A 19,364-nucleotide genomic window follows, 5' to 3' on the forward strand; every position below is an offset into this window, starting at 1 on the left:
GAAAATAAAGGAATCAAAATGGTTACTTTTTAAAAGTATAAGAACCAAGTATAGACACCAACAGAAATAGTATTTAACCCTATAATTTTAAAGAATGGAGCTTCTGAGACCAACTTTGTCTTTTTAACTTCATCGATGGTTGTTCCTTCATTTTCATATACGCTTTAATTTAAATTACAAATTTAGTTTAGAAACTTATGAGGTCTCTCTTTTCGAGAGACACTGGTTTTGGGTAATATAGAATGACTAGTTTGAGTTAAATATGGGCATACACTGGTCTCTGGTGGGTATGGTATGGTAAAAAAGTAAAAAAAGTAAAAAGTAAAAATCCATATGGTAAAAGATATGAATAAGAACGATAAAAACAGTTAAAATGAAAGAACTAAGGGGTCTGACACAAATCAGAGTCCTTGGATATAGATATGGATCCAGTTCCGGAGGTGGTGCCAGGATCGGAATGAGGGGACACGTATGTTTCTGCAGGCAATGTGCGGCTTGGCTCTGCTTGTTTTCTTGCGTCGCCCGTTTCTTGGGATGTCGGGTAGGCTTGAGCTGGGCGAGTGGTCGTGGTCGGAGGACGATTCCTTTGACTTTGAAGACCGTCTTGCTTTTTGTCTCTCTGACCTTTCTCTACATGTCGGAGACTCCCCTGACGATGGATGTTTTGATGTTTTTGTTATGTCCCCTAAACTTCGTGCTGCTGTTGCTGATGAATTCGAACCTTTTTCTCCTCTTCTGCTACGATCTACATTCACAAGTTTACATTTTCTTCCATTTTTATATGTTCTCATTTTGATAATGTTTACGAAAATATTTCATAAATCTATAAATTCTCAATTTTGTGTGGACTAGGTCTCCAATAAATTCAATTTCTTTAAAAAAAAATGATTAATCTGGTATAAATAAATTTGATGTACAATACAAACTTTCAATTTTCTTGTGTTTGTAGATCCATTATTTTAAAATTTTTATTGGGACTAAATTTATAATTTTGAAAGTCGAAAATCATATATCAAAATCATAAGCCTCAGAATCTGTAAGCGGGAGTAAATTAATGGGTTGTATCTAAGTTTCATGTTCGTGTCAACTGTTTCTAAAATCATCTACCATAAACTTTCAATTTTGTGTTTAATAAATCTATAAACTCTAAAATGTCTAATAATAGTTCAAATTTGTAATTTTGTATATAATAGGTCCATGATTTATTCAAGGGTTTTTTTTTTTTTTTTTTTAAATTATTGATATGTTTTATAACACTAAGCTTTCAATTTTGTTTAGTATTAAATGTCAAATAGGGGAAGAAATAAAAAATGCAAGACCTAACTATTTAATACAAAATCATTTTAGAGATTTATTAGACAATTTATAAAGTTTAGTGGATATAAATTTAAAAATTCAGTCTAAGTTTATAAAAATTAGAAAAACGAACCAACTTATTTACAAATATAATAAAATGTTACCGTTTATCTGATAAACAATAATAGACACTATTCATATTTATTATCAAAATCATCATTGACACTTATAGACATAGATAGAAAGTAATATTTTGTTATATTTAAAAATATTTCTAAACGTTTTCTATTTAATTTAAGTGAAATAATATTATAATTATAATGTATAAAAAATTGAGTAAGCGTACCTTCAGACACCCATTTCACAGAAACGCCCTCTTTGATGTCTCCAGGGGCAGGAAGACACAAAGGAGCTGATGAAAACGATGGCGCTGTTTTAAATTCATTCATCTGCAAAATTACTTACCATTTATATACATATTTATATATACACCTATGTATGCAAATAAATAAATAAATTTACAACTAATTAGGACATAAATCTCTCTCAGTTCGAATCTCCCCTTTCATATAAATGATTTTGAATTCGATAAAATAATAATATTATCATTTTGATTCATGTTTTTTTGTAGTACAATTCCATTTTAATATTTTTACTTTGAATTATCTAATTTTAATCTATGTACTGAGAATGGATCTTGAATTTAGTTCATATATTTTCAATAAATTTTAAATTTAATTATTCGATGTCATTTTTTATTAAAACTTGATAATAATAATAAAAATTTTGGTATAAGAAAAGATACAATATGTGAATAAATTTATGTAGAAAATGCTAATTGAGACTAGAACTAAAATTGAATATTGTATAAATGAAATTGAATTAAAATGATATTTGAATCTAATAAGTCAATGTAGAAATAATGTACTAAAAAGTCAAAAGGTTCGGATCTTCTATCTGGTAAATTAATTTAAAAATCTTACCCAGCTTGGAGGATTGACAGAAGGACCATCCCAACCAATATGGGCAACATGCTTTACATCTGTTGGATGCCCAATTTGCATTTCAGCTTCTTTGTCATTGTCTGTAAACCCAAGATCTCAAAAATATAATGTTGCCATTCTAATTGATTTTTTTTTCTACTGATTATTTATTCCTTTTTTTTAAAAAAAAAAAAAAAGAAAGATAAATATAATAAATCAAAAATCTTTCTACTTGCCAAATATTTGAGATATATATCTTAGGCCCTTTAGAAGCCCCTTCACTCTGCTATTTGACATTCAGAATATATATATATATGATCTTATCTCCTTTAGCACACACTCTGTCTATGAATTATGCAGCTTCTCAACCCCAGATTCAATCAAATCTTCCAGTTTAATGCTGAATTATTATCAAAAAAAAGAAAAAAAGAAAAAAAACCAGTTAAGTCAATTCAACCATTAATAATAAGATAGATAAAAGAGAAATAGGAAAAACATAACGAAATCTGCGTATTAGAGATGACTATGTGTAGACGATCATCTCTATTCTGATCTTCATTTGTGAGGGACGAGACATTAATCATAAAGGCGTTCTGAATGAATCGTACGAAAGCTCCAAATAAAAGTTGAAAATTTTGTTTTGTCTGACCTCTAAATACAAGAAAGAAGGTGTGAGGCAGTGAGAAGCCATGATTCTGACATGTTGATTTGTTGGGGGAAAAGAAAAAATGGTTCTTGAAAATTAATTGGGGCAAGATTTTTGGAAATGGGTCAAGAAGCTGAGGAAGGAAGGAAAAAGGGTATGGACTATTGATTAACTATTTGTGTTCCAGAGAAGCTTATCGATAATTTGAGCTGCAATATTCCAATTCATTATTGTTTCTTTTTTTTTTTACCTCCACCAATCGAAATTTTAGCTACAAAATGTTTACAAATTTTAACCTTTAACTTCTATAATTAGCCTTAACTTTTACAGCTCTTCTACTCTGAATTACAGCCTGTGTTAACTCATCCAATTCTTTCCAGATTTATCAAAGTTTCTTATTTACCTATATACCCAGATTTTAATTTAAACTAATTCTTGACGTTCCCTTAACTGTCAAGGATAAAAATTATTTTATGGGGTATGAATATTAAATTATTAGATTTATATGTTTGGGTTTTAAATATTTGGGACAATTAATGTCCGTGAAGTTAAATATTTGCATTTGATTTATCAATTTGGTATATGTTGGTGCCAAAATACGGACACAAAAATTACGTATTTGGCCTTCATGTGACAATGTACACCTGCAAATTTCTAACTCGAAGATAAAGGGTTTGACCTGCAAGATTAAAAGATTCTGGTGTGGTGCTTGTAATACATGCTTCAATGCTTAAGTTAGCAAGGAATTTTTAGATTATAGTATCTTAGTTCTCGACTCTACCATATATTGATAATAATGTTGGTTGAACGAGGTCGAGGACGATGGCATGGGCCGAGTCAATGCCACTTTCCTCTATCCTTAGGTCACTCCTTGTCTTGGACTTTCCCTTTTGGCCCAAATCTTGTCATCATCATCCCTATACCCTTTGATAGGGGTGTACCAATGACTCGACAACCTAATATCTAATAGATATCCCAAATATTTGATATTTATTATTTTAGTTTTGTCCTCTTACATGCTTTCGAAGAAAATTCCAAGAGATCATCCAATATAGAATTGTTCTAAGCTAAATATATTTGACTAAGAAGTTTTTATGATTGAGTCACTGAAAGGAAAGATGCATTTTATCGGTATACATAGTAATTTTTAATTCTTTTAATTTTTTTAACTATACTTTTATATCTTTTAAATATTTTTTATTCTAATGTGTTATCGATTCATCATGCACCTCTTTTAAATTTGGGGTATTATAATTTCAACCGTTTGAAAACATGTGAAACAAACCAGCTTTAAACGGATAAAATAGTAAGAGCAATTGAATTATTATTAAAAAAAAGGTGGAATTATAATGGAGCACAATATGAAAATTAACAAACAAGGTTTAATCTTCTGGCCTCAAATATTTAATATTCAACAAATGGAAATGGATACATAAAGTGAAATTAGCGAATATTTAATCTGCAATCTTCGGTATGTTTATACATTAAGTTTTGGACGTTATATATTTTGTTCTAGTTAAATCCTAATTTATGGCCATTAATTAAATAAAATATGATCAATTACGGTACAAATTAACTCCACGAAATAATTGTAAGCATTAAATAATTGATCGTTCTCTGTTTTCGATTTTATATCGTACTTTCTGTAAAAGTGAACTTGAGGAGGTTTTCTAAAAACCATTTTATTATTTAAAATTTCAATGTATTTTATATTGGTTTAGTGATTTAATTTTACTTTTATATTATTCCCTTTATTTCAAATCAAATTACAAAACAACAATAATAATAAATCAATTCAAATTACTAAATGGGCATAGATGCAATTAATCAAACTATGTAAGCACGTAAAGAAAAATTACTAAAAGGGCATAGATGCAATTAATCAAACTATGTAAGGACGTAAAGAAAATGACGTTCAACAGGGCATTAATGGTGTGTTTGGCCCAATAAATTGTGAAGTAGGACGTCTGGAAGTAGGAGTCGTGAACTCCACTCCTTGTTTGGTCTAAGGAGTTAGTGGGTTCCACTATTAAAAAACATTAATTTTATATCTTATCAACTTCTTACATTGTGAGTCTCAAGAGTTCACAACTTCTTAGACCAATTAAGTATATACACACTACAATTGTTGTAAAGAAAAATTTAGACAAATTATTACAAATTGCAATGAACTCGAGAAAAGAAATCAAAATATCAAAAGAGAGGGAAAGGTAGGAAAAGAGAAATAAAAGAATTAAAAAAAAAACCACATCAACTAAATTTTATAAAAAAAAATTAATGAAAATTGTCACCTTATCACATTACACATCTCCATTAGTTGAACTAATGTTCTACCTAATCAAGTATTCATTTAGAGATATTTTTTAAATCCCAATATTAAAATATCACATTCTGTATTTTAAAATTTTAGATACTAAATAGATAACCAACTCAAATCTCAAGGAGAAGAAAAAATGCATTAGTACTCTTCCTTGTAGCATGAAGATGAAGGGTTATCCACCCAATATATTATTATTATTATTGTTTGAAAAAAGCCAATATATTATAAACTATAATTAGTCTAAACAATGTTAATTTATGTCTTTATCACCAACCCAAATTAATAATACTAGTCATACAAATAATTATAACTAAAAAATTGATTACAACCTTTGTTTTGATTCTAATAACCAAAGTTGTTGTAGGATGGATGCAAATTCCTTTATTCTCCTTGTATTTGCTCAATTTGAGGTCAACTCAACCTAACCCATTACCTTCCATCTTCTAAATCCTCTCTGAAAATCCTGTCCCTAAATTTGAGTCCATAGAAATATATATTGTGTAGATTATGATCAAAACAGTTGATTAAAGGTTTTGTTAGTCTCAAATGGAGATCAAAGCTTGGTTATGGAAGAGATCAAGATGATGAGAGGATTCTATAATTGGGGTTCAACCATTGCTCAGCTGCTTATTATCTTCATTCTCCTTCATCCAACTACAGCACAAGAGGGTTAGTAGTGTATTTTGGTTGGAAATTTTAGTCATTAAATACTTCCAATCTCATGAATTTCTTTTTTTTTTTTTTTTTTTTTCTTTTCAAAATTTCATTTGATCATGATTTTAGGTGAAGATAAAATGATAATTTTGTTTGTTTAAGAAAGTTGATGATTGTGGGATTAAATTGATCCGTGGAATCCTAGATCCATATAATGATTATTTGTGTTTAGTCTTGGAGGTTTGAAGGTCAAGAATTAGTAAGGTTATGATATTATATAAGATAAATGAGTTCCATCCCAAAATCAATTGACAATGAAAATAATAATTCATGCATCTTATAAAAATTGTGATGTTTATTGATTCTTTTGATATGGGATCCTCACAGTTATATCAAACGATTCCATCCTCTCTTCTAGAAACTAAGGGGTTTGTTTAGGAGGCTAGCATGGAATCATGATTACGATGAAATGTTTAAACGACGTTGGAATGAGATTGTGAAAAGTGAAAACAATAGAAAAGAAAGTTGGATTGAAAACGTGAGAATGGAATGTAATAGGGGTTACAAACCGAGCCCAAAGCCCTAAGTCTAAATTGGGCTTCGAATTACAAATCCATCACATTCTCGCTTCCTAAATAGGTCTTAATAGGTTAAATTGTAAATTTGGTCCTTTTAATTTAGAGAAAGTTATAATTGAATCCCTATGATTTATGATTTGAATTTAGTCTTTATCGTTTGATAAAATTCTCATAAATAATTTTTAGGGCAAATTGCAAAAACCACCTCTAAAAAATGGGGGTATAGTTATAATTATACCCTTAAACTTTCAATTTAAAAAGTTGAGCCATCAAATTTAACCTAGTGTTAAAATTAAACCTTCAAAATTACATAATTGTATAAGTTTGAGAGTTCAATTTTTATCATTTATGAGTCTAATTTCTATAATTATTATAAGCTTGAGGGTTCAATTTTTAACACACTTTTAGAAGTTTAGGAGACCAATTCTTGTAATTGAAAGTTTAAGAGTGCAACTAACACCATACTTCAAGGGTAGCTTTTGCAATTTGTTCTAATTTTTAAGATAGAAATTATTTATTGAGCAATGATTACACCTAACCCATATGCTCTTCACTTTTTTACCACGCAAAAAAAAATAAAAAAATATTTTTTTAAAAAAATAAAAATGCCACGTGACAATATTTTATTAAACTGTACTTTGAGATGCACCAAAATAGATGCATCCAAGGAAGCACCCAATTTTTTCTCTTATTTATAATAATTTTACCTAAATTAAATTAGAAGTTCAAATCCTGATATTCCACTCTCGTAAAATTATACAGGTTTTGTGAGCTTAGCATGTTGTGCAGACACAAACTACAAAGACAAAAACACAGGTATTGAGTGGAAACAAGATTCCCAATGGTTGTTCCCAAATGATTCATCAACTTGTGGAAACATAAACAACAATAATAATGAGAAATCTCGAATGTTTGGTAGTACTGTCATAGGACAAAAGAGATATTGCTATCATTTAAGCACTGTAAAAGGGCAAGAATATTTGATAAGGGGTACGTTTCTGGTGAACGAATCAAGTAGTAGCGGTGGCAGGGGCGGTGACGGTGACAGCCGGGATAATTGGTCGTCTTTATTTGGTGTTTATATTGGGAAGACGGTTCTGGGTTGGGTCAAATCCTTCCAAGACTCGGTGGTGATTGAAGGAAGTTTTAAAGCTGAAAGAAATTACATAGATTTTTGCTTGGAGAAAAACAATATACAAGATGAGGCTTATATGTCATATCTTGAGCTTCGACAACTACGGGATTTTAGTTATCTCTCAAGATTTCCATCTCACATTTTCAAACTCATTTCTAGACTTAATTTGGGAGAATCCATATTGGATATCAGGTATTTTATTCCCTTCTACTTTTTTTTCCCTGTGTCGATCGTGTATTTAAACTGTATCTATCTTTTCATAATCTATGGTAGAAAAAAATTCAAAATATTTAAGAAAATAAAGAAAAAATGGTCACAAAAGCTACGAAAAGATAGGTTTAACTTATGATGATGCTCAAGTATTTTTTTCTTCTAATAGGTTGGGCTAAAAACTATTTATTTTATCATTAACGAATTAAATCTTTTATTAGGTGCTTTATATATTTTTTTAAATTAAAATTTGGTATTGAGTAATTTATGTCGAGTTGCATTAATATATATCTAGATATAGTCAAACAAGTATGATTAAACTGATATTCAATATGTGTAAACAAGTAAAAGGTTTGTAGCTCAACAAGTAGGGATTATATATATATTATATATATATATATATATATATATATATATATGTTTTTTTTTTTTTTTTTGAGTGGGTCAGGAGAGTAAAAGAATTATATCTCATATGTTAAAGAACATTTGAGAAAAGAATTATATCTCATGTGCTAAAGAACATTTAAGTAGATAAAACATCAATTGCAATCTCAAATGACCAATGATTTGATCTCAAACCTCCCGTTGTTACTCAAGAAATTAACTCTATTGATTAGAGATTAACATGTATATTTTAATATTTTAATATCTATTTGATACAAAATTAAAAATATAATGTTAATATTTCGAAAGTTCATGGGCATATGATTAGATTAAAATTTAATTTTTAAATAAGCAAGTTGATGATGAGTTGTGATAAACAAGAGAAAAGAATTTTTTTTAGGCAATGAAAAGAAAATTTAATATAGGAAGGAAGGAGTTTATCTGATTTTACATTTTTTATTGGTCAAATTAAAAAGTTTAGTCCATTAAAATGGTGTCTTTTACATATCTAAACATGAAATAGTTTTTAGAATAGGTTGAGAGCAGTTTAATAAATCTCTAAATTCTAAAAATTCTGAGTAGATTGTTCCATTTTAATTTTGTATCAAATACATCTCTTACCTATTAGATATTTTTAAAAAAAATTATCTATTATACGTAAAATTGAATTTTTGCATCTAAAAAGTCCACAACCTTTCAAATCCGTGTTTAAAAATTTGGTGAATTTTAAAAACTATCTAATAACAATTAGACACAAACTGAAAATTGATATTAAACCATTTTAAAACTCTAGAATCTAGTAAAAACAAAATTGAAAATTAGAGCCCATTTGATAACTAGTTGATTTTAAAATTTTAGTTTTTGGAAGTTAAGCCTATAAACACTTATTTCTCCTCTAAATTTCTTATTCTACTATCTATTGTTTACCAATGTTTTCAAAAATCAAGTAATTTCTTTTAAAAAGTAATTTTTAAAAACTTATTTGTTTTTTTTAATTTAGCTAAAAATTCAATTATTGCATTAAAAAATACTAATCGTGGAAAGAAATTAAGAGAAAATAGACTTAATTTTTTTTTATATAAAAAATTCATAAACAAAAGGATTACCAAATGGTAGAGAGCGTATTTGGAATACCAACTTATAATTGGTGTAAAATAACTAAACTTCAATGATGTTTACTATTAAAGTTTGTACATTTATTGAGGATCTCTATCTTCTCCTCCTCCATCTGCACATTTATAAAAAAAATTCCATCTTACAACTATGCACCCCAAATATGAACTTTCAAACTCCAACATATTAACTTCGGTCTTTATAATTCAACTCAAGATCCCGAAACATCCCCTTAAGGATAAGTGAACTTGAAAATTCTAAAAGTAAACCATTTCTTATAAAAAAAATGAGGACAAATTATAAAACTATCCATAAAGTATGATGGTAGTTGCAACTTACAATTACACTTTCCAACTTTCTATTATAAAATTTGAGTACTCAAATTTATACAAATGTTAAAATTGAATCTTTAAACTTATAGTAATTATACAAATTTGTACCTGTTACAATTTTTACTATCATATTTTAAGGATGTTTTTTTGTAATTTGTAAAAAAAAAAAAAAAAAAAAAAAAACAAACAAACAGTGACTATAACTCTCTTGTCTACATTATATTCTGATATTTCACAGTCTCACAAAAAATTTACTAGAACGGTGTTGCAAATTTCAGATACCCAAATGACCCGATCGATAGAATTTGGAAAGCATCACCATCTTCCCAAAATGTAGGTCGATTCTTATCACAGCCTAATATCAACATCTCTTCCAATTCCAACTACAATGCCTCGCTTGGCGTTCCTTTGGAAGTCCTTCGAACTGCTCTTACACATCCCAACCACCTGGTTTTCCTCCACGATGACCTGGACACAGCAACTTACGAGTATCGTATCTTTTTTCACTTTGTTGAGCTCAACCAGACTGTTGAATCTGGCCAAAGATTGTTTGACATTTACATTAACAATGAAAAGAAAGCAATAAATTTTGACATTCTAGCTCATGGGTCCAATTACAAATGGGAATTTTATGACGTTCTGGCTAATGGGTCACTTAATTTGACCTTGGTTAAGGCTTCAGTCGGGTCTGAGTTAGGACCCATTTGCAGTGCTTATGAGATTATGCAGGTGCGCCCATGGATTCAGGAGTCTGGCGAGAATGATGGTAAGATTACGTTTTATTTGGCTATGAAAGCAAATAATGTTCGAGTTTTGGTTTTGGAACTTTGTTACTAATTGGCCAATTTTTCTCACTTAATTCATTTTCTGCTTCCCAGTTGAAATAATTCTGAAGGTGAGAGATGAATTGTTGGTTGCTAACCAACAAAATGAAGTGTTGGGTATTTGGTCGGGGGATCCTTGTCTTTTGATTCCATGGAACGGTCTGGCTTGTGACTCCATCAACGGATCCTCTGTTATCACCAAACTGTTAGTGGTTCCATTCTATTGTTCATGAGTTGTCTTGTGCTCACTTCAAGTATGTATTTAATTCACTTGAAATTGGAACAAACAAAGGGAAATTGTTGTGTTGGCAGGTTTTGAACTCAGATTCTCTTACCATACATGTTTAATAATTAACATTACAAACGTTTGAGCTATTATTGGTTCATTAGATCATCTAAGTTACTTCTTAATAATTCTCCCTAGTTAATGAGATGCTGTTACTATTTCCAGTGATTGATTGTTTTGGTGTGGGCCTTTATTCTGTTCGTTTGTGCAATTTTCCAGGGACCTCTCTGAGCATGAATTCAAAGGATTGTTTCCTGGCAGTTTACCTAAGCTGGCCCATTTACAAACTCTGTATGGTTAACTCACAATTTATTGTCTTTTCATCATTAATATTTAGGTGAGTAGTCTAAGTTTAACTTCAAAATGATTCTTTTTGTGGTATGCAGGGATCTCAGCAACAACGACTTCACTGGAAACATTCCATCATTTCCCACTTCTTCAGTGTTGATATCAGTGTAATAAGCTGATGTTTCTTTGTTTGATTTTGAACTTTCCCTTAACTCCCTCGATATAGATTTATGTTTTCTAATGAAGAAGTTATGTAACATTTAACTTTGTTGAATATAAAGTGTATCAAAATCTATATGCACTACAAAATTTCCCTTAGTGGTTTCCCTTGAAACTAAGGGACTTAGGTGATTGTTTATAGGCCTGGGGGTATGATAATAATTTACCTTACCCTAATTTTCTTTCATTTTTTTATTAAGGTTTGTTGGAGCCTATAAATAAGAGCCCTCATGTATCTTTCATATTATGTTAAAAAATATTAAAAAGGAGACTCTCTATCGTGGTTTTTCTTCCCTATTCTAGGGTTTTCCACATAAACCTTGTGTCTTCTATTTCTATCTTTTAACATGGTATCTGAGCATGGTGACGGAATCCTAGCCATCGTTGGCGAAAACCAACTAGTGCAAGATAACATTAGGTCTTCACCACCCCTGCTTCCACCATCGCCGCAAATGGAACCTCCAACTGCAGCCACCATTGCTGAGAACGCCATCGTTGCTGCCGCCGCCACTGCTGTCCAAGCCGCCATTGACCGATATCTTCAATCCCTGCAGATACGTCTGTTGCAACACCTGATTGGAAACCCTAGTGCGACCGCTCTCTTCTCCAATGCTGCCACCGTTGATTTTGGTCCTGCTGTCGGTAGCCGCTTCATCCAGCCACCGAAATTTGAAGCCGGTGCTCTTGAGTCTTCCGCCCACCACAGAGGCAAGTCACTAGCCGCGTATGATGTGCCGGCTACGAGCTACGGTCCAACTCCTAAATAGCCGCCAACTATATACATGCCGTCGTCGGGATTTCTTTCTCCTGCGCCACCGAGCTATGAACACCAAGGATCGATTTCCGACAATGGTTCAATAACAATTGGCTAATCTTCATGCAAGTTTTCAACAATAAATCGCTGCTCTTGGGGTAGCCCTAGGCACTTCCACAAACTTAAATTCAAGTGTTATTGAATTTAGACGTTCCTTTTAGTCTACCTCCAGAGAATCCGATAACCTCTTTATCTGCTTTAACTATTGCAAACTATTTGTTTGGATCTATGGGAAATTCCACAGACTTAATTGTAGGAGAAAAGTTAAATGGCGAGAATTATTTCTCTTGGTCTCAGTCCATTAAAATGGCTCTTGAGGTGCGTCACAGGTCTGGGTATCTAACTGGTGAGATACCTAGACCTAGACCAAGGGACCCTCAAGAGCACATTTAGAAAGGAGAAGATTCCTTGCTACGATCACTGCTGATTAATAGTATGTAGCCTCAGATAGGGAAACCATTGTTGTATGCTGCAACTGCTCGAGATATCTAGGATGCAGTTCAGAAATTATATTCTAAGAGGCATAATGCATCTCGTCTTTACACTTTGCATAAACAAGTTCACAAGTGCAAATAGGGGATGATGGATGTCACTTCATACTTTAATAAACTGTCCCTAATCTGGCAGGAGATGGACTTGTATCGTGAGATTATCTGGGATTGTCCTTGTGGAGGTGTCCAATATTCCAAAATTGAGGAGGTAGATCGTGTATATGATTTCCTAGCTGGTTTGAACTCCAAATTCGATGCAGTGTGAGATCGTATACTGGGACAAAGACCTATACCCTCTCTTATGGAAGTGTGTTTTGAGGTTCACCTTGAGGAAGACAGATCCAGTGCTATGAACATCACAACTGTGTCTGCTACTGATTCAGCTGCTTTTAGCGTGAAATTATCTGGTAATGATGGTGACAAGCAAAATGGGAAACAGACCTTAGTGTGTGAACATTGCAAGAAACCCTGGCATACAAAGGAATAGTGCTAGAAATTATATGGTAGACCACCGAATGGCAGACGATGCCCTCCAAATGACAAGCCCAATCCTGGTCGGGCTCTTGTGAGTGAATCTGCAAGTACTTTTCAGCCACAACCTCAGAAGAATTGTCAAAATGACTCTGCTATCTAGTAGCGAAGTTAAACACGATTCGGGTGCTTCTCTCTGTTGTAGTAAATAAAGATTGGCCTCTCCACCAACTTGATGTGAAAAATGCTTTTCTAAATGGTGAATTAGAAGAAGAGGCGTATATAAGCCCTCCTCCAGGTTTTGAAGTTCAGTTTGATCATCAAGTGTGCAAACTCAAGAAGTCTTTGTATGGTTTGAAACAGTCCCCGAGAGCTTGGTTTGACAGGTTTACTACCTTTGTTAAGTTCCAAGAGTTCACTCAGGGACATTCTGATCATACATTGTTCACAAAAAGGTCAGTATCTGGAAAAATTGTTGTCTTAATCGTGTATGTGGATGATATTGTCTTGTTAGGAGATGATATTGTTGAGATCACCAGACTGAAAAAGAAAATGGCAGACGGGTTTGAAATTAAAGACCTCGAAAATCTAAAGTATTTCCTTGGAATGAAAGTGGCTAGATCAAGAGAAGGGATCTCTATCTCACAGTGGAAATACACTCTTGACCTTTTAAAAGAAATAAGCATGATTGGATGTAGCCTGCTGACGCTCCTATAGAATTCAATGCTAAACTGGGAGATTCTGTTAACAAAGTTCCTGTTGATAAAGAGAGGTATCAGCGTCTAGTGGGAAAGCTAATTTACTTATCACATATCAGACCAAACATTTCCTATGTTGTCAGCGTAGTTAGTTAGTTTATGCAGGCACCTTATGAATAACATATGGAAGTTGTGAATCGAATCATGAGATATTTGAAAAGCACTCATGGTAAAGATTTAATGTTCAGAAAAACCGACAGGAAATGCATTAGGCCTATACCGACTCTGAATGGGCAGGATCAGTTATTGACAGAAAGTCTTCCTTAGGATACTGTACCTTTGTGTGGGGTAACCTAGTCACTTGGAGAAGTAAGAAGCAAAGTGTTGTTGCTAGAAGTAGTGCTGAGGTTGAATACAAAGCTATGAGTTTGAGAATCTATGAAGAAATCTAGTTGAAGAAAGTACTGTCTGATCTTCATCAAGATGGTGTTTTACCGACGAAACTCTATTTGTGATAATAAAACGGCTATTTGCATAGCCAATAATCCAGTACAACATGATCATACGAATCATGTGGAGATCGACAAACACTTTATAAAAGAGAAACTGGACAATGACAGTATCTGTATTCGATATATTCCATCAAATCAACGAGTTGCTGATGTTCTCACTAAAGGGTTATTGAGGTAAAATTTTGATTCATGTGTTAGCAAGTTGGGTCTGATCGACATCTACGCCCCAACTTGAGGGGGAGTGTTGAAACTAAGGGACTTAGGTGATTGTTTATAGTCCTGGGGGTATGACAGTAATTTACCTTACCCTAATTTTCTTTCCTTTTTTTTATTAAGGCTTACTGGAGTCTATAAATAAGAACTCTCGTGTATCTTTCATATTATGCTAAAAAATAATAAAAAGGAGACTCTCTATCGTGGTTTTTCCTCCCTGTTCTAGGGTTTTCCACGTAAACCTTGTATCTTCTATTTCTATCTTTTTAACAGTTTCAATTAGTTTCTTTTTCCATTATTTTCTCCCTAAATTGTAGTCAGGGTTTACAAGCTAAGAGGAATTTTAATTTTATTCATATCCAGGGATCTGAGGCACAATGATTTTACGGGAGAACTCCCTGAATCTCTTGCTTTGTTGCCACATTTGATAACCTTGTAAGTTGTTTCAGGATATTATGCAATCTTTTGGTATCTAAAACTTGTATAATTTAAACTGTTTCAGACTAGAGGCATTTCCCTAACCAAATCATGAACATTGTTATGAGTCTGCCAACTTTATCAGTGTTCTGATATATATGCAGAAACTTTGGCTGCAATCCTAACTTTGGCAAGGAGCTTCCACCCAGCTTCAACATGTCAAGACTTACTACAGAGTAAGAGTCCTTTCATCCACACTTGTATTGGTCGCATTTATGAATTGAAATGTATGCTAGATAATTCAACCGAAACTAAAGATTCTACCTCATTGCAGCTATGGAACATGTGATCATTCAGAATCAACATTTCCGAGAAAAGGAATTGTTATAGGAACAGTTGCGAGTGGATCAGTTCTATTTACCATTATTTTTTGTGTCATTTATGTGTACTGTTGCAGACAGAAATTTGTGTTTAGGGGAAGATATGACTTGAAAAGAGAGCTTATGATGAAAGGTGAGGTACTTTCTGATGACTCTCGCATCTTAAGATTCCCACAGAGAAAAATGATTTTTTAGTTTTTAATTTAAAGAAAAATTAATTTACCATTTTCAAATTCATGATCTGATTAGGTAGAGTTTCTACCATGATACTACCAAGAGATGGCATTTAAATTTACTTGGAATACATGTTAATGAATCACATTACGTGTTCTTTATATTTTCATCTGTATTCAATGAATTTAGGATTGTGATGAACAACTTCCAAGGTTCATCAACCTTCAAAGTTTGAATAATTTGACGTCGCCCCAAATCCCCCCCACCCCCACCAAAAGAAAAAAAGAAAGAAAAAGAATATAACAGAGTATGTTTTCTTTTATGATGCAAAGTTCCTTAAGAAAGTTATGCATGAATTAAAAACAAGGTTCTACGCAAAGATCATTAGACTCTGACTATCCATTATACTACATTGTGAGGAAGTGCTTCGCCATAATCCATCTACCTTTTTTCTTTTAAATATAAATCATCGGGGTGATATTCATCTGTGTATTGCGTTTGTGAAATACAGTAGTTACTAAGTGAAACTGACTTCAAATGCAGATATAATCATTTCTCTACCCAGCACAGATGATGCCTTTATAAAATCAATATGCATACAGTCATTTACTCTCAAGTACATTGAAGCTGCTACCCAGCAATACAAAACCTTAATAGGTGAAGGAGGGTTTGGATCTGTTTATCGTGGTACTTTGTCTGACGGTGAGGAAGTGGCTGTAAAGGTCCGTTCTGCCACATCTACTCAGGGAACACGAGAATTTGAAAATGAGGTTCGTATTAGAATCCCAATTTCTTTACTGTTATTATTATTTTTTCTAGTTCTCATAGAAAAACATCATTCTTTATTCTTTTTTGTTACTCGTCTATTTTTAACATTCATTCATTTAGTTGGATCAAGTATTGGACACAATTAAGTTGGTATATTTCTACAAAAAAAAAATTCATTACTTTATGTCGTAGATAGCTTCTAGAAAGCTTTCAATTATAGATGGCTTCTTACACCGCCTGAATTTGCTCATTTCTGAATTACAGCTAAACCTGCTTTCAACTATTAGGCACGAGAACCTGGTACCACTTCTTGGTTATTGCTGTGAAAACGACCAACAAATTCTTGTTTACCCTTTCATGTCAAATGGATCACTGCAAGATCGTCTTTATGGTAACTTTCATGTTAAATCATTTCCACCACCACCATATCCTCTTTCTTGTATGATATTATAAAACCAAAATTTTCAATCTACCAGGTGAGCTGGCGAAGAGGAAGACACTGGACTGGTCCACTAGACTTTCAGTTGCACTTGGTGCTGCCAGAGGCAAGTTGTATTGTAGTCATACATGATCATTTAATTTCCAATTCGTACTTGGACTTGACTTTGATATTACCGTTGCATTCTAATTTTTTTTGTTAGGTCTCTAATAGTCCAGACTTATATGACACGGGGAAAATGGGGCTAGTTAAAGCTGGTTAGAGAAGAGAGAATGTAAAGTCCCATGTTCAGCAATGTTATACAAAAATGGATTTTTTTATTATTATTATATTATTATTATTTTTTTTTGTGTGTGGTGGTGGTGGGAGGGGGGATTGGGCAATGGGCACTGTCAGAATGGCAATATCAAGAGAATAGTTGTTTGGAACAGAGGACTTGGTTGTCACACATTTCCAGTTCTAAGAATGCCTCGTTGTTAATGTTTAAACCCCTGATGATTGGATGGATGATGTAATTTTTGTACCAAGCTGCGGCAATGACCCGTGCAGTTATGTGCGAATGCCAATGTGGTGAATTGACCCACATGAGATTATTTTGCTGATGGCTAAAGAAGGAAGATGGCCAGAAGTATCGTAAAGTAATCCTACTAAATAAATTGTGTGACGAGGAATGGTCATCGCAGGATTGTTGCCTTTTCATAGTTATGGGAATTTGAGTTTGAAATCAAACGATCGTCTCCAATTCATTTCATCTTTAATTGTGGATTTTAGTGTAGAACATTGCCACCTTTCCTCAAAGAGAGAGCTTTTGAGTTGGAAACCATATCGATATCTTATATTTAACAGTTAACAAAATGGATGACGGGGAATTTCATGGGGAATTATCTCTTTACTTTTTCAGGTTTGACGTATCTTCACACATTTGCTGGGCGATGTGTTATACATAGAGATGTAAAATCAAGCAATATACTTCTAGATCATAGCATGTCTGCCAAGGTTGCAGATTTTGGGTTTTCAAAATATGCACCTCAAGAGGGTGACAGTGGTGCTTCCCTGGAGGTCAGAGGAACTGCTGGATATTTGGATCCTGAGTAAGCTTTTTGTTCCACTTTGGTTTTTGTTCACATCTTAATCACTCCAGAAAGAGATGAAAAATGGTTGATTAGTTTTATTTTTGTCAACTTGCAATTCATATTTGTTGTTCAGGTATTATACGACCCATCATTTGTCTGCTAAAAGTGACGTGTTCAGCTTTGGCGTTGTTCTCCTTGAAATCATATGTGGTCGGGAGCCTCTGAACATTCATAAACCACGCAATGAATGGAGCTTGGTTGAATGGGTATGGCCCAATTCAGAGATATCTTTATAAACTTTGAATTTGAAGTGTTTCTTAGTATTTGAAAAGTCATTCCAAACAGACCCTTCAAACTTATGAGTGGCTTTGAAATGCAGGCCAAAACTAATATAAGGGAGTCGAAGATTGAGGAGATTGTGGATCCTTCCATCAAAGGAGGCTACCATGCAGAGGCAATGTGGAGAGTGGTGGAGGTGGCATTGGCATGTATTGAACCTTACTCAGCCTATCGACCCTGCATGGCTGACATTGTGCGCGAGCTAGAGGATTCCTTAATCATAGAGAACAATGCTTCAGAATACATGAGGTCCATAGACAGTTTTGGAGGTTCCAATCGTTTTTCAATGGTTGTGGACAGAAAGGTAGTTCAACCACCCACTCCAACTCCGACAGAGCCATCACCAATCTCTCATGAGTTGGCCCCGCCCGAGCCAAGGTAGTCTTTGATGAAACTAGATAACTAGGTATTGCTAGGCTAGTTTAGTCTACAGATAGTGAGGATTCATGGACACCATTTGAGGAATGCTGAAAAAGTATGTTCGCACTTTCATGAAGTCTACTTGTTAGAATATATATGCGAGATGCATGATACATGATGCATTCCATGGTACATTTGTTTAGTACATTTCTAGTGAAGCTTATTTTATTAAGGTGCAAAAATGGTATGTATACATGTTATTTACTTTGTCCTTTTCAAGCATCCACTGTGATGTATAACAGGATAATTCCCTCCTTTGTAAGCGATTTGAGAAGAAATATATATATATATATATATATATATATATATATATACACCACGAGTTAAAAAGGTAATAACATTATAAAGGACAATATGATAAAAGATATTTACAATGACCTTACTTGAACATGATCTATTATATATGTTGTACAACATGATTTACTAGATATATTTTGTTGTCATTTTTTGACACTGTCTATTCCAAAAGAAAGCCCAGTTGTCGATCTACAGGATCCTAAAATTTTGGTGTTTGTATGACTAGCACGTAAGGTTCATGTGTGTGGGCGCGTGTGCTACCGTTTTTCATCCTTTTTTCCGTGGGTGTGGTCGGAATTTTCTCCTCTCTTGTTTGATCGTTTTGGTCACATAATATCTAATTTGTGGTTAGGTGAAAGAAGACTCGTGGGAATATTAGGGTTTTCTTTGGTTCAGATTTCTTTTGGTTTTAAATCTGATTTTGTGTATGTTTTAACCATAAAACAATAGTGGTGTCCAAATTGATTCCAATAGTATCGAAAGTGACTAAACACATGTTGAATGAATCTAACTATTATGCATGGAGAATAAACATTCATTATTTTATTAGGAGCATTAAGATGGATGATCACATAACTGAATAACCATTG

The 19,364-nt window shown here is 33.0% G+C and overlaps 2 protein-coding genes across 3 annotated transcripts; one reads left to right on the forward strand and one right to left on the reverse strand.

The window, feature by feature from the left end:
* Positions 1-236: 236 nt before the first annotated feature.
* LOC120092564 (CRIB domain-containing protein RIC7-like) lies at positions 237-2,387 on the reverse strand. The gene is made up of 3 exons (XM_039050685.1): positions 2,280-2,387; positions 1,643-1,745; positions 237-745 (listed from the first exon to the last, which is right to left on the reverse strand). The coding sequence occupies exons 1-3, from the start codon at positions 2,358-2,360 to the stop codon at positions 402-404; spliced, it is 528 nt and encodes a 175-aa protein (XP_038906613.1). The 5' UTR covers positions 2,361-2,387; the 3' UTR covers positions 237-401.
* Positions 2,388-5,777: 3,390 nt separating this feature from the next.
* LOC120068177 (nodulation receptor kinase-like) lies at positions 5,778-18,659 on the forward strand. Of its 2 annotated transcripts, none has more exons than XM_039019883.1 (15): positions 5,778-5,914; positions 7,240-7,804; positions 9,930-10,417; positions 10,530-10,680; positions 10,981-11,052; positions 11,148-11,216; positions 14,831-14,902; positions 15,049-15,120; positions 15,342-15,397; positions 15,982-16,208; positions 16,471-16,597; positions 16,683-16,751; positions 17,547-17,736; positions 17,852-17,984; positions 18,098-18,659. In XM_039019883.1, exons 1-15 carry the CDS (start codon positions 5,812-5,814, stop codon positions 18,437-18,439), a joined length of 2,736 nt encoding a protein of 911 aa, XP_038875811.1. In that variant the 5' UTR covers positions 5,778-5,811; the 3' UTR covers positions 18,440-18,659. The 2 variants fall into 2 exon arrangements, with proteins under 2 accessions (XP_038875811.1, XP_038875810.1); XM_039019882.1 differs by having other exon boundaries at positions 5,780-5,914; positions 15,219-15,397.
* The last annotated feature ends 705 nt before the right edge of the window (positions 18,660-19,364 follow it).

This window comes from Benincasa hispida, chromosome 12 (genome assembly GCF_009727055.1).
Source record: "Benincasa hispida cultivar B227 chromosome 12, ASM972705v1, whole genome shotgun sequence".
NCBI classification, from domain to species: domain Eukaryota; kingdom Viridiplantae; phylum Streptophyta; class Magnoliopsida; order Cucurbitales; family Cucurbitaceae; genus Benincasa; species Benincasa hispida.